Consider the following 13,373-nt stretch of genomic DNA (forward strand, 5'->3'; position numbering starts at 1 on the left):
AAGAATGTGGGAACATAAACTTGAGCTTTGTGAAACACTGATTTCATGTCTTACCTTGAATGATCTGTTATAGTCTATCTCTTCTCAAGACAGAGCTCCTGATAAAAATTTACTTGAATGGAAACTGTCAAGTCTTTGGAAAGATCCAAATGTTCAACTTTCTAAACTCATTTACAGTTTCTGCTCGTAAGCCCATGCAATTATATATATATAATATCACTTTCAAATTTGTTTAGAAAAAATAGTTTCAAAAATCAAAGAAAATGCCTGTGGACTCTGCCAATCTTACTACAAGAAACCATCAAAATGGACTGAATACTTTAAAGTTGGAAATTGAGCTCATACATCTGCAGCTTTACCATGCTTTTCATGAACAAAACAAAACAAAACTTGCAAAAGACCTTGGCTCGCATCTTTCCAAATATAGAATCAGTTCTCACATATTCCTTAAAACAAAACTTTTGCATCTGTTTGCTTTATGGTTTGAGTTCAGTAGCAAACAGATGCTTACTAAAATTCAAAATTAATCTTCACTTGGATAGCTCTAAGATTCTCTACCCACACACTGGGGAAAAACTAAATTGGGAGGCAAATGTAAATACTGCACAAGATACCTACTCGCCTATATGCAGTCTATTAGTAAGGGCAGATTACGATCTCCACAGAGAATAATAGAAGATTATGTACTATCAAATGTGAGCAATGGGAAGGGAAGTAAAGTACCTTCTAGTGGTTATGAACTATGTTAAGGGAAAGATTAAAAAGTGGTTATGTACAAACTGAAAGATTTGAAAGCTGCAGAAGGAACCTATGCCACATGTGCTCCAAAATACTATTTCAGATTCCAAAACAAAAATCAACTACGCTCTGAAGGAGTCTTGGGCTTTCCTTTTTAACTGGCATCCTTCTGAACTGATGTTATCCACCAGAGTCTACTTGCATGGGTGAATTGGAAAAACGTTAATAACAATAAATACTTCTACTGGGGATATTCCTACTTTTCTACTTGCATCAAGGTCATCAAAACAGGAAATCCCTTTCTGGTTTTGGCAGAAATCCTTTTCTGTTATACCTTAAAGCTTCTGAGTGGGAAAACAATTTTGTCTTACAAGAGGCAAATCATACGGACTGCGATGGCTTGGCAGCAAGCAGCAGTAATTTCCACACATATTTGAGCAACACACGTGCCACCAACAAAACAGATTATTATGAGATTATGATATGCTTGCTGCTGTAACAGGGTAGAGGACTCAATGATTCAGGGAGCCTCTGCAGCTTTGAAAACTGCATTTACACATACTGTACGGCCTATTTTATGGCTTCATCTTTGTGCCACAGGTTAGGATGGATTAAAACCCATCATCACCATCCAAAAACATTCGAAAATTCTATAACTTCAAAACATATTCACTCTAACAGGACTACTAGCCATGATAAGCAATAAATAATCATAAGAAACAGATTTTATTTTTGTGTTAGTTTAAAGATGCTTCATCTTACAGCTGGAAACCCCAAATTCCATTGCCATCAAGCCAACATATAAAAAAGTTGGGAAGTCATCCACAAAAGCACACTTCATAATTGCTCCCAATGGTAATTAGTGCTTTACCATGAACGACTTCCATGAACTCCTTGACACACTATTCATGATGCTCAGCTCTTAAGAGAATTAAAAAATGAGGAACATCTGATTCGTCCTCCTCTGGGGAGGAAAAGAGATTGTGTTTCCTCTGTTAGATCAGGGCCAAGAAAGCATTTGTAATGACATCAAAAGCAGAGATGTGAGGGCAATTACAGAAGCAGGACCTTCAGAGCAATTAATATGACATTAAAGTCTTGAAGTTGATTCCATACACTATGCTATGCAGCCAACTAGCTCTTCTGATGAAAATTGTCTCAAGAATATATAAAGTTTTCTGTTCCACGGATCCAAATTTGGATCTTGACCAAGGAAATTTCCAAGAGTAGTTAGGATGTATTTTGGAGGCTCATTTTTATCAAATCAAGACAAACATCTCCTTGTCTGCTGCCTCACATTTCTTACAGGAAAAATAACCAACAGACATGTAGCCTCAAAACTGAGATTATGTTCTGAAATAGATTAATCTCTTAAGAGCATCACACCCCTAGCAATAACACAAGCAACATTCCCTCTAATTGCCTGGAATATCTTAACCAAGCAGTTGCAATCACAGTGAAAACATATCTCATTAACATTAAGAATAAATCACTTACATGATAGCAGAGTAGAAGAAAAATGACAGATAGTAAGTTTTCCTTATCTCAGTGATACTTCACCTGCCCATTACTGAAAATGCAATAAATTGGTACTAGTGTAGCTGTATGTTCCTATTTGGTTTCATAACCTTTTCTTACAAAGCCCCTTTTGTCATTTGTGACCAGCTTTGCACAAAAGATCCATTTTCTCCTGTAGGTGTGTGTGCTGGCTGAAAAGTAAGGAAGCTCAAGGAAAGGTCAATTAACTTAAAGGAAACAGGATCTAACAATAATCTGTCAACATCCACAATGATTTGTGACAAATTTATGCTCAATTGATATGTGTAGCCACATGTGAGATACAATTTTATGCCTTTATATTATATAGACGGTGAAATCCAGCATGAAGGTTTTTATTAGCTTGAGTTAGAAATAACATGATCATTCCAAACTGAGGGCTTAAAGAAAGAAGTCTCTCCAGACCTTATCATATGTCATGTGATTTGCAGTGTCTTTCCTAATTGTGGTCTTGGCTCACGGCAAATGTGAAACAAGTGTAAAAGTCAGCTAATGTACCTTTAATTATCCTGCATTTATTGTGATCTAAATATACACATGGTTACTTGTCAGTCAGACAAACTAACTGAAATTATTTCACGTCTGTGGTACACTAAGAAAACACACAGAGACAATTACCACAAATCAGATGATCTGTGATAATTTGCTACTGCATGTTATGTGTTCATGTGGTTAAGTCAACAAACTAATAAAATCTTCTACAACACATGATATATTCTGCACGTATTTTTTGATTTTAATTTTTATAATTAAAGAAAGCTTTCTCCTCCATGTGTTAATTATACTATTTCTTTTATACCTCTTCCTTTAAAGCCAGGCACACTATGACATTACCTCCAACTATACAATGTTCAGAGGGAGAGAAAAAAAATCATAGCTAACTGACTGTACAAATTCAATTTTAATAATATTCTGAATGCACTAGGCACTTTCCACACACACAGGAAGACAAAGTCCAATCTATCCCACAGAGTTTAGAGTCTAGGAAACCTCTTAAAAATTACTTAAAGCAAACTTGTCAAATTTTGTGATTTTGGGGTCTGACATATTGGGATTCATTAGAATAAAGGCAATGACTGTGTGTCCCATGAGAAAGCCAGGAATCCTGTTAATCTGAATGTACAAACTCATAGCATTAAGGCACACAGGTGTAGGCATGTATACACCATACACAAAGTTGGAATATATTATGTATCATAACTGCAATAGTGACCAGTGTGATTTTTTTTCTCTTCAGATCAAAGCATACAATTAAATAATAACCAAAGAGTCTCCATAAACCTGCTGTTGCGGCGGTTGACTTGCTTACAACGTCCTGTGTGTATACAATAGGAAAAGAACAACGAACGGTTCAAACGGCTAGCCGTGATTGTGTTAAGGCACTCTAGGGTGTGTTTCAAGGATAGTGTAATACACACCTCCTGTTGCTGAAGACTACAATAAACCCAAGACATGAACCAGCAGATCACTAGAATACACCCTGTCAGATAATAGTGCACTGAATATTTTTATGTACATGTCATTCTGTTCTCTGCAGCAGAATGCAATCTTTCCTCTGAATCGGGAAACAAGATTTGTCTTAGAAAACACTGTACAAGAGTCATAATTTCTTTGGCAGAGTCTGTGTAATGGGGAGGATATTTCTACTCCACTGTAGAAAGTGCAGAAGAGCTGTGGAAAAACCAGAACCTTTTGAACACTTCCAGTGGGAGATAGAAATTCCCAGCAGAAACAGGAATGATGAAAAAACAGATTACTCACGATGACTGGGAAGCTTTCCTCCTCAACAAATAGTCCACAACATCTGGGTCAGTCTCTAATAGGCTAATAAGCACTTCATTCTGTAGGTCAGGGGGAACCTATGAAGACAGCAAAAAATAGTTGGAAGATTAATATCCTTTCACATACACTGATTTTGGTACTATGCTTAATCTAAAAGATCAACTACAAGTACATTTACGGAGAGTATGTAAAACAAATACTCAGAAGCTTCCACTTAAAAGAGAAATTTCATGTAACAACAGGTAAAATAAGACTAAAGATGACTTTGTACAATGTCAAATGCTGATTACTGTTGAATAACCCACTGTTTTCCAGTATTAGATCTGATAACAACAGTGGGATTACTCATGTATCACAATCTCGAAAGCTCCAGTTTAAGGTCCTCACCTTACATCCCCATTCAAAGATCTGGGGACATTTACAAATTTCCACTGCAAGCAACTGTAATTCTCTGGTTTTAGAAACACCGTGAAATGTAATTACACAGGAAGGAGAATGTTTCTTCATATGTTCTGTGGCATTTGATTTACTTATGTCCTTCTCATATGGAAATTTTACGGCAACTGTTCTAGCTATGAAGTTCTTCAGTTGCTTCATTTCAGTGAGAGCTGCCAAAGGTAAACATTTTTCTAAATGAAGTCTTATATACATTTAGCATTCAGGTATCCACATGGCCAAATCCTGGGATCTAGAAGCATTTAAATTCCTGCTTATGCTCAATCAGAACTTGAGTAATTACAGAGTTCATCTGTCCCTAACTCAGGTTCACAAGTGGGTCCTGCTGGATCTCCAGCCACTCTGGACTTTGCGTAGTAGCAACAGGCTCAGCCAGAATTTGTGTCACCTTCTTTCGAGTTTGGTCTTCTGATTTGTTAACTCTCTCTAGTACACTTTATATGGAGATGAACCTTCAAAACACTTGACAGCTTCAGCTGCTGCAGGATATAGCAACATCTCCTGGGCAGGTAGCAGGAATAGCACTCCAAAACCTGCCCAAGTAAACTTTGTGTTTCCACCTGCATTTTACATGAGTCTTATCAGTCCTTAAGTGACTTTGTCCACGTCACAGTGGAACATTCAACTCGGCCTTCAAAGCACTGAAACAGATGAAACCATCTGAGAAACTTGAACTAACAGCCCAGGTTCACTCATGACGGATGGAGCTGAAGGCAAGACAATCACAGCAAGGGGTCATCAACTGTGCAATATGCTTCTGGATGCAATTTGTCAGAGCCTGAATCTCTTGACCTTCAGGTCACACTGCATGGGCCATTTGTTCTCCCTGACATTTCCTGGGAAATAGGAATAGAATTACTAATAGATTCCTCAGGGGAATACCTCAGTTTGGGAGGTATTTAGGGAGTCAAGTTACAGAAAAGGCATGTTTTGTTAAAAAAGGAAATAATTTGAAAATAAATTAAGATACGCATCATTTAATTCAAACTGATCCAAAATCTCTATGAAAAACTTGTGTGACCACATACTCCTTTTTTAAAAATTGTATTTAGCCTCTATGCTGGAAAAATATCTTACTGATAGTCATTGATACACCAGTCTTTAAATAAATTATCTTCTCTTTATAGGAATACATTTTCGGAAACCTGGTGTGCTGTAACTTCTCTGTTTAGACAGCCTGTCTATACAGTAGAATAAACTCCAAATAAAGTTTAAGGGTAAAGGAGAATCCATGTCTTCCTGTAACTCACTATTCAGATTTATATCAAGTTGATAAACTTGTAAGAATCTACTGAGAGGACTTTGTCAGAAAAATAAAAATATGTTTTCCATTATTTAAAAAAAAAACCCAACAAACCCCAAGACAACGCAGTCTTTCATTCCATAAAAATGAATCTGAAAAAGTTCCAACAGGAAGTTCAGTTCCAACTGAAAGCATCTGCAAACCCCAAACCTAACAGTTCTATTGAGTTATAGGACTTTTATATGAGTGAATGAGGGCATACTAATCTATGATCCTTCAACTGGATTTGTACTGATGGTCTCCTTGCAGCTATCTACTGGGTTTTGGGTTTCCTCCTGTGCAGAAATTTACTTCAGTTTAGTTAACTAACTTGCAAGTGTAGAAATGATATGCATGTAATTATAAACTTACACTTATAGAGAACCACTATGTTGGTATCTCAGGAAGATGTTAGAGAGCTGCAATAACTATTATTGAATTAATTGTTTAACTGGCAGTAGTGGCTGAGTAGATGGATGAGAACTTGAAATTCAGGGACAGAAGGGAAGCCAAGGCACTGCTGAAGTAACAGCTGTTGCAGATGTTGGGCACACACTGGGACGGATCAGAGGGCTCCAGGGTTGTCAGGACTTTCAGTAGAGGAGGAGATATTCTGAGATTTTGGGGCTGGGTGCTACATAAGAGTCACAGCTATTAAGACACAGAGGGTGGAGGGACCCTTGAAGTGTCTCCTTTGTGCTGTCCCTTGCTACTGATGTGGCACAGAGAGGCAGCGTGTGCCTGCCTCTGCAGTGGGGAGGCCACAGTAGCCTCTAACAGTAAAAATAAGAAATTTCAGACACTATGTAGTGCCTCTTTGTGGCACGGCTGGATTTGGGCGCTAGGAGATGAAAATGCATGACCAAGCTGCTCTTCTCCGTCCTCCATGATGAGTCAAAGCCAATGAGATGAAGAGTGGTTGAGTTGTGTCTCCCCACGTTTAGCTGCTGGGCATAGTTCAGAGACTGGCAAAGAACAGTCCTTTGTACATTCCCACAAAATGTTTTAATGCATCCCTAATATTCACTGAAATGGATAAGAATTGGATATGAAAGGCCCTAACATCAATGAAGCAAGGTCAGAATCTGTCTTCCATATGAAATCCATGTTTGTGTATTACTGATGTCAATGACAATTGCTTAATAAAAACAGTCCCCAGTATCCTGGGTTGTTCTGACAAACAGAACCTTCCTGACCACCCAGCAGAATCATTCTGATACTGTGGTCTGGGTGTCACAACACATCCTGGTTTCCTACATTTTATTTCACAAATGTTCCAGTTTCAACACTGAAGCCAATCAGAGTTTTAGAACCTCCCCATATACAAGAATAACAGAAAAAAACGCCAAACCAAACACAGAAACACCTTAGCAGCAATACACTGTATGTTATAGCTGTAGCTGAATTCTTGAGTCCAGATGTTTTCCTTTTTGTAAGTAGCATAAATGTCAAGTATAAACAGCAGTTCTGGTTTGGCCCTACTCCTATGGGTTTGGAAAACAAACTGCTGCTGCCTGATTTCAAATGATCAGAGTTTTATTGCAATTACACGTACATGACTTTTCCTTTCAATGCATCTATTACCAAATGATGTACTGGGCTAATTATCTTCAGAATACAAAGAGTCTCTCCGTGCTGCTGCTGAAAACATGAAAAAGACAAAAGTAAACCCTGGCAGAAGCTTTATAAAACACTAACAACTATGAGCAGTTTGACACAATCCTACAGATCAAGTATCATGTGTGAGTCTAGACATTACTCCAGAAAACAGGCAGAACCTGCCATGTTGTTTGTTAAACTACAGCAATGGGAAGAGTGAAAGCACCCAGAGATGCTCAGCTGTTAGACATTTCTATAAATTTCACATCAACATATTCCAGCTTTCAGGAGAGCATCCGAGACAGGTTTGTCTTTCTTTCACATGCAGCTAGCCTCTCATTTTGAAATCTGATTCTAATCTCCCTCAACAATCTGAAAAGCTACTCTGGAAAACAAAAGAACACGACCCCACCCCCCCTCCCCCGTTTAACCTTCAGATGAAAATGCGAGCACTGAAGAGATAAAGGAATAAATCCGTCACAATTAAAAGAGACCATATGTAGGTTAGGCTAACCCTAAGCCCCACCCTTTCCACGTTGAAAGTAGGAATGTGTGCCTAAGTATTATGTACTGAGATGTGGCTGTGCTGTAAAATGTTCTTAAAGAGAAACAACAATAAGAAAACTTCAAGTAATGCAAGTATTCTTATTCCAGTATTATTTTAAACTTGCTAGTGCTGCCCACACTCTGGGCCAGCAGACCTTCGCACAACAGTCCAGCTCTGTCACTTTCTTTTCCTGCTGTGGAAGGAAAAATAGCACCTAAAGTTTCCTCAAACTGTGAAAAGCATTAAAAAAAAAAAAAAAAAAAAGATTGCTGAGTGTCTCACTGGAACAAGATTAAAAATAAAGCAAAGGATGTAATGAAAGGCAATACAGTGTGAGGGAAAAAACGAGAAAACCACAAAGAAGTTCATGTGAGGCTAAGACTGATAGGCAGGGCTCGTGACTGCTTTCGCAGGCTCTTCTCCCTACTGGAATCTGGTAGACACCTTCCCCTTACAGTACTATGTGGCCATCAGTCCCACATGCCCACAGTCCAGGCTTGTGCATCTTCTCCCATCAAGGTATGCAGCACCCAGCTTTGCTGGAGCACTAAAGGAGGTTTCCAGAGTGTTCTTCCTCTTGCTTTGGGAACCAGTCCCTACAGTGTAACATCCAGTGCTGCTTAGTTTCAAGACAGAACAACCAAAGCTATTTTCACCTTTTCAAGACTACTGGTTTTGTTAAGATGTATGCCTGCTGAAATGAAGACAGGATAGTGCCCACCACGAGGTCTGATTGGCCTCTGCTACCCCAGAGCAGGGTGCTCTCAGGCACAAGTCATCCTGAGCTGACCTGTAATTTGGTAGACAAAAAGATGAAAAGATAAAGCCACAGAATGAACTGTCCAGGTAACTGCTAGGCATGAGGAATGCGATTTAACTAAGCTGCATCATAAGTAAACAACATGTCCAAGTCCAAGGTCATCATCATGAAGGACCTCCTCGTTTCAGCAAGAGAACAGAAAGGAACTCAGGAACTACATGGATTTATTCTTTACTCCTCTTACCCAACTGACAAAGAAGAAAGCTTTGTTCTTCTCCCCATCCAACCAGCAAGAAAGTCTTTGGTCGGGGAGGCTGTTCCTTAAATGAACCAAGGATCTCTTGCTCCCTGCAGAAAAATTGGCTCCCTGACTTCCAAAACTGAGAGGTGGAAGGTCATTTTCAGTCTTGTCTTCAAAACTAATAAGCAATGCTGGTGTGTTGTTTAGTTTGCAGCTGAATAGCCAACCTCATAATTTCCAAAGACAGAAACCTTCTAAGGAAGATACTCTTATCTACATAGAAACCATTCCAGACAAGATATAAGTACACATTTTTAATCAATCTATCAAGCATTCTCCTTGATAGAAGACTACTTTTTCTGCCAATAATAATTGACCCTAATTTAATGCAGTTTCCACAGTTTATGTCATCCTAGTCTACTTCAATACAAGCCAGGTATTTCCTCATTTAACTTAAAAATGCATAGGAGTAATGTGAAGAAACAACCACCTACCATGAAAAGGGCTTCATAGTTTTCAATCATCTTTTGTACGACAGCTATGATAGCAGTACTCTCTTCAGCTCGAGCTGAGCTCTGAACTGAGAATTCTTTGTCTGTAGATTTCTGCTTGTGCAACAAGTTAGGGCCAAAGATGGTAGCCAGGTTAAGTGATGTCATTTTGTTCCCAGTAATCTAGAAAACAGAATATAAATGAGGTCGGTTCCCCCAGGGTCTAATGTATATAGATATGTATATACACACATCTGAACACCCCTCCTTCCCCCCGCAACATACTCTCCCCCCCCCCCCGATTTGGCAGATGCTTCATTCATGAAAACCAAAACCAAGTGCTAGTCAAATAAAAAACGAACAATTTTTAGAAACGTTGAAACACCTTGTTTGGACATCTCTGTAACAAGCACTCTGGATTTTCTGGATATATTTTCAAATGGATTGGAGGAGTAGAAGGTGGAAGTGCTGCCTGCCCTTAATGCCCTGGAAGCTCAGCAGTGGTATACTACTCCTGAACTCAGAGAAACCTCCCTCCTCCTTCACCACCTTGGCATATTACTGTCTCTTAGGACCAAATAATGAAAACTGTTAGCTTTCTCAAGTAGCACTCATGATTTGAAACAGATACAGTGAGGAAAAACACACCTTTCCATGTTTAAACGGTTTAGATAATTAAGGAGCATGCTCATTATTTTTATTAGTATTTCCCTGTCTTTTTGCTTGTTTCCTAGAACATGCTAAATGTTTACTTGTTGGGAGGATTGTTTTGTTTTGTTTTTTTTTTTTTTTTTTTTTTTTCCTACTTCTATAACTCTGTGCTCAAAGAAGCAATAGTAACCTGACTTTGGATGAAGTAAGCAGCTAGGAATACATACTAGACTAGACAGAAATTATCTGAAAAATATGTCATATAGCTTATGAAATCAAAATTTTCATTGTCATAATTGTGATTGGACTACTTTTTTCCTCTTCTATTTTTTTAACAGAGCAAAAAGCAGGGGTCATGTGCTTCCTCTCTGTGTCTCCACTTGGTTGCTATTCTGGGAATGCAGAAGAAGATGCCAGCAGTTTGACTATATAAGACTGTAAGTGAATTTCAGCTGTTGACCCAGTATTTCTTGCAGGCTTTTTTTAAAGAACAAAAAAAACCATCATAAGAGTTATTTTTCATTTGTTTCAGTTTGAACTAATTAATTTTAAAAAAAGGACAGGAAGAGGCACAAAAAGAGGCAGTCAAAATAGCATTTCAAGAAATGAGTGGTACAAAACAAATCTTTTCAAAGTAGTATTTTAATTTTTAATTTTTTTTGTAGCTGGTCATTTACTGAATACTCCAGTCAAACTTACAACCATGCACTGACTGCACCTAGTTTATTTTTTACAGAGCTCAACTAGACAGCATAGAGACGATAGTAAAAAGAGCTTTTCCTTTTGTCAGTGGGACCACTGTGTAACCTTGGAAAGACATCTGCACTAAGTAGGTGCATGGGCAATCATAACAAACTTGTTGACTCTTTGTTTAGAGCCTCATCCCAGCACGACCGTGAGTACAGCACGCTCCCTTATTTGCGCACCACCACGCACCCGGCTGTTTTTCGGGTGACCTGCTTTTTAAACACTGTCAGAGTACTGAACCACCAAGGATGCACAGGCATGCGGTGCCTCAAGTGTGCCAGGGGCAGCCTCTGGCTGTGCCTGGATCTGCATGTGCAGGCTGTTTGTACAGGGAGTCTTAAGGGCAGCCTCGGGGCATACCTTAAAAAATCTTGCAAACTTATCCACTGAAATTAACTGAATGAATAATTTTAATGAAGTTAGTCATCCATCTTTATCTTCGTGAGAGAAGGGCTTTTGAAAGAAATTGTGAAGAGGGCCTGTGTGCCAAAGCTTGGCTGTTTTCCCTCCAGTGATAGCAAACAGTCTGCTAAAATACCTTCTCTTGCCCTCTATGTCTTTATTCACTTAATTATTCATGAATAGCTTAAATAATTGTGAGCAGAATACTGTATTATCTATAAAAGGTATCCAATTGCACATAATATTCCCGATGCTTACAACACTGCCAGGATAGCTTACATAAACTTGCCTTGCCAAAATACCTGTAGCAGAGCTGATGTACTGTTAAGAGGAATGAAAATGCCTTTAATACAACTGTTGGGCCAAAGCAACTCTCTTAAGCAGCATCCTCTAGCCCTACAATAAGATTCTCTTGGGATCATTTCTGAATGAACAGGGAACTCTTTGCAGGACCAGGGGGACCACGACCTTAGCTGGCTTACACATTTTTTTAAGCACAGTAAAATTGTTACAGGCTTCTCTTTTTAAAGGCTTTCCATCACAGTGGTATAGTTTTTTATCAACTCCTTGCTGAGGACAAAAATAATAGCATCTAAAGTGGATTTAAAAGTGAAATAGGCCTTGAAGTCACATACAGCACACTGGAAGTTAGGACTTGCGGCAGAAATTTGACAAAACTCAGTCTCAAAGTGCCAATTGTTAAAACCAGCCAACTTCAATAGGTGTCCAAATTTGACAGAAGTTGGCAGAGTTTTCCATCTGGAAGACAAAATTCTCTAGGAGTTTCAGAAGAGTCTCAGAAGTAACCTCAGAAGTAGTCTCTGCTGCAGTTCAGAGGACAGAGAAGTCCTTCCCACAGATAAACTGGCACAATTTTGTCAAGCAGTGACAGACTGTATCCATCTCATTCGAAGTTAACAGAGTTGCCGCCTTTTGCAGAGCAGCTCACTAGTTCAAGCATTCTCCTGGTAGAAAACGGGAAGCCTGGATTTTGAGATCTTCTCTAGAGTGAATGGTGTAGATGCACACATGTGAATACTCAGAAGTACAGCTCAGCCACATGGCTATGGGTGTTCTTGTCTCTGTGGTGTGGGTGCACTCCAACCTTTCCACTGAATTTGGTCCAGAATGCAACTAAGGAGGCCAGAAGGAAAACAGCCAAAGATGGACCCTGACTCCAACTAGTGATCAGGTCTGTCAGTTACAAGGACACAGCTGGAGTTCCTGTGCTTTATTTTTCATTCTTCACTACCCAGTGCACACAAGGAAGCTAAGGGAACCAAGAAGTGAACTTCTATGTCCAAAGGTCATATAAGAAATCAACAACAGAAATGAAAAGAGAATGAAAAAGCATACTCTTGAATGCCTCACAATTTTCTATGTAAGTATTTTTTTCCATAGAATACAATAGGATAAAACAAGGTGGGGAAAAAGGATGGGTAACATTAGACATTCTTAACAACAAGGTCGATCATGCTGTGAATCTCCCAAAGGAAGTGGTAGATGCTTTACTAATTAAGTCATATAAAAATTAAACTTTCACAGCCCTAAGAACATAGTAAACAGCTAAATGGCAAATGCACAGGCAAGAGTGTGAGATCTCTCCCATCCTTCTGGGGTTCGCCACCATCGTGTTTGTTTCACAGCTTTGAAGATCTCTTTTCAGATCATGAATTAAGCAAAGTCAAAGGACACAAGTGACCGCGACTCACCTCTTGGCCATCTTTGTCTGTGGAGTCTTCTGCGTGGCCAGCCACTGTGGAGAGGAACTGCAGCAGCCGGTGCAAGGTATCGCAGTTACAGGGAGGTAGAAGATAAATGAGAAGCTGTAAGGTGCTTAGCTGTTCATCTGGCTCTAATACTAAGAGGGGGAAAAGATACATTCTAAGAAAATCACTCCAACTAACCTAAAAGCAGAACAAATATACTGTTCCCAGCCCAAAAGAAGGCGTAAGAATAGCTTTTTTTAAGGATCATTTTCATTACAAGGTCAGAAGAAAAAGAGAAAACTCTAAGGAAATATCAGAAGTGTAACAAATATTGTTAGGGGATTTTTGCCTTGGTTGGTCAACTTTTTGCTCACAGGTTCATAGGATCTTTTCTCAGCCTATGAGAGTGCA

The 13,373-nt window shown here is 39.0% G+C and overlaps 1 protein-coding gene across 5 annotated transcripts in view; it reads right to left on the reverse strand.

Moving 5' to 3' along the window:
* ARHGAP6 (Rho GTPase activating protein 6) overlaps positions 1–13,373 on the reverse strand; it is a 338,646-nt gene that overhangs the window by 7,771 nt on the left and 317,502 nt on the right. For all 5 annotated transcript variants that reach the window (XM_075057316.1, XM_075057321.1, XM_075057317.1 and 2 more), the window contains 3 exons: positions 12,966–13,114; positions 9,457–9,636; positions 4,057–4,154 (listed from right to left, as the gene is read on the reverse strand). In XM_075057316.1, coding sequence (XP_074913417.1) covers positions 4,057–4,154; positions 9,457–9,636; positions 12,966–13,114 — 427 coding nt within the window. The remainder of the gene's footprint in view (positions 1–4,056; positions 4,155–9,456; positions 9,637–12,965; positions 13,115–13,373) is intronic.

Source organism: Buteo buteo, chromosome 25 (genome assembly GCF_964188355.1).
Source record: "Buteo buteo chromosome 25, bButBut1.hap1.1, whole genome shotgun sequence".
Classification (NCBI taxonomy): domain Eukaryota; kingdom Metazoa; phylum Chordata; class Aves; order Accipitriformes; family Accipitridae; genus Buteo; species Buteo buteo.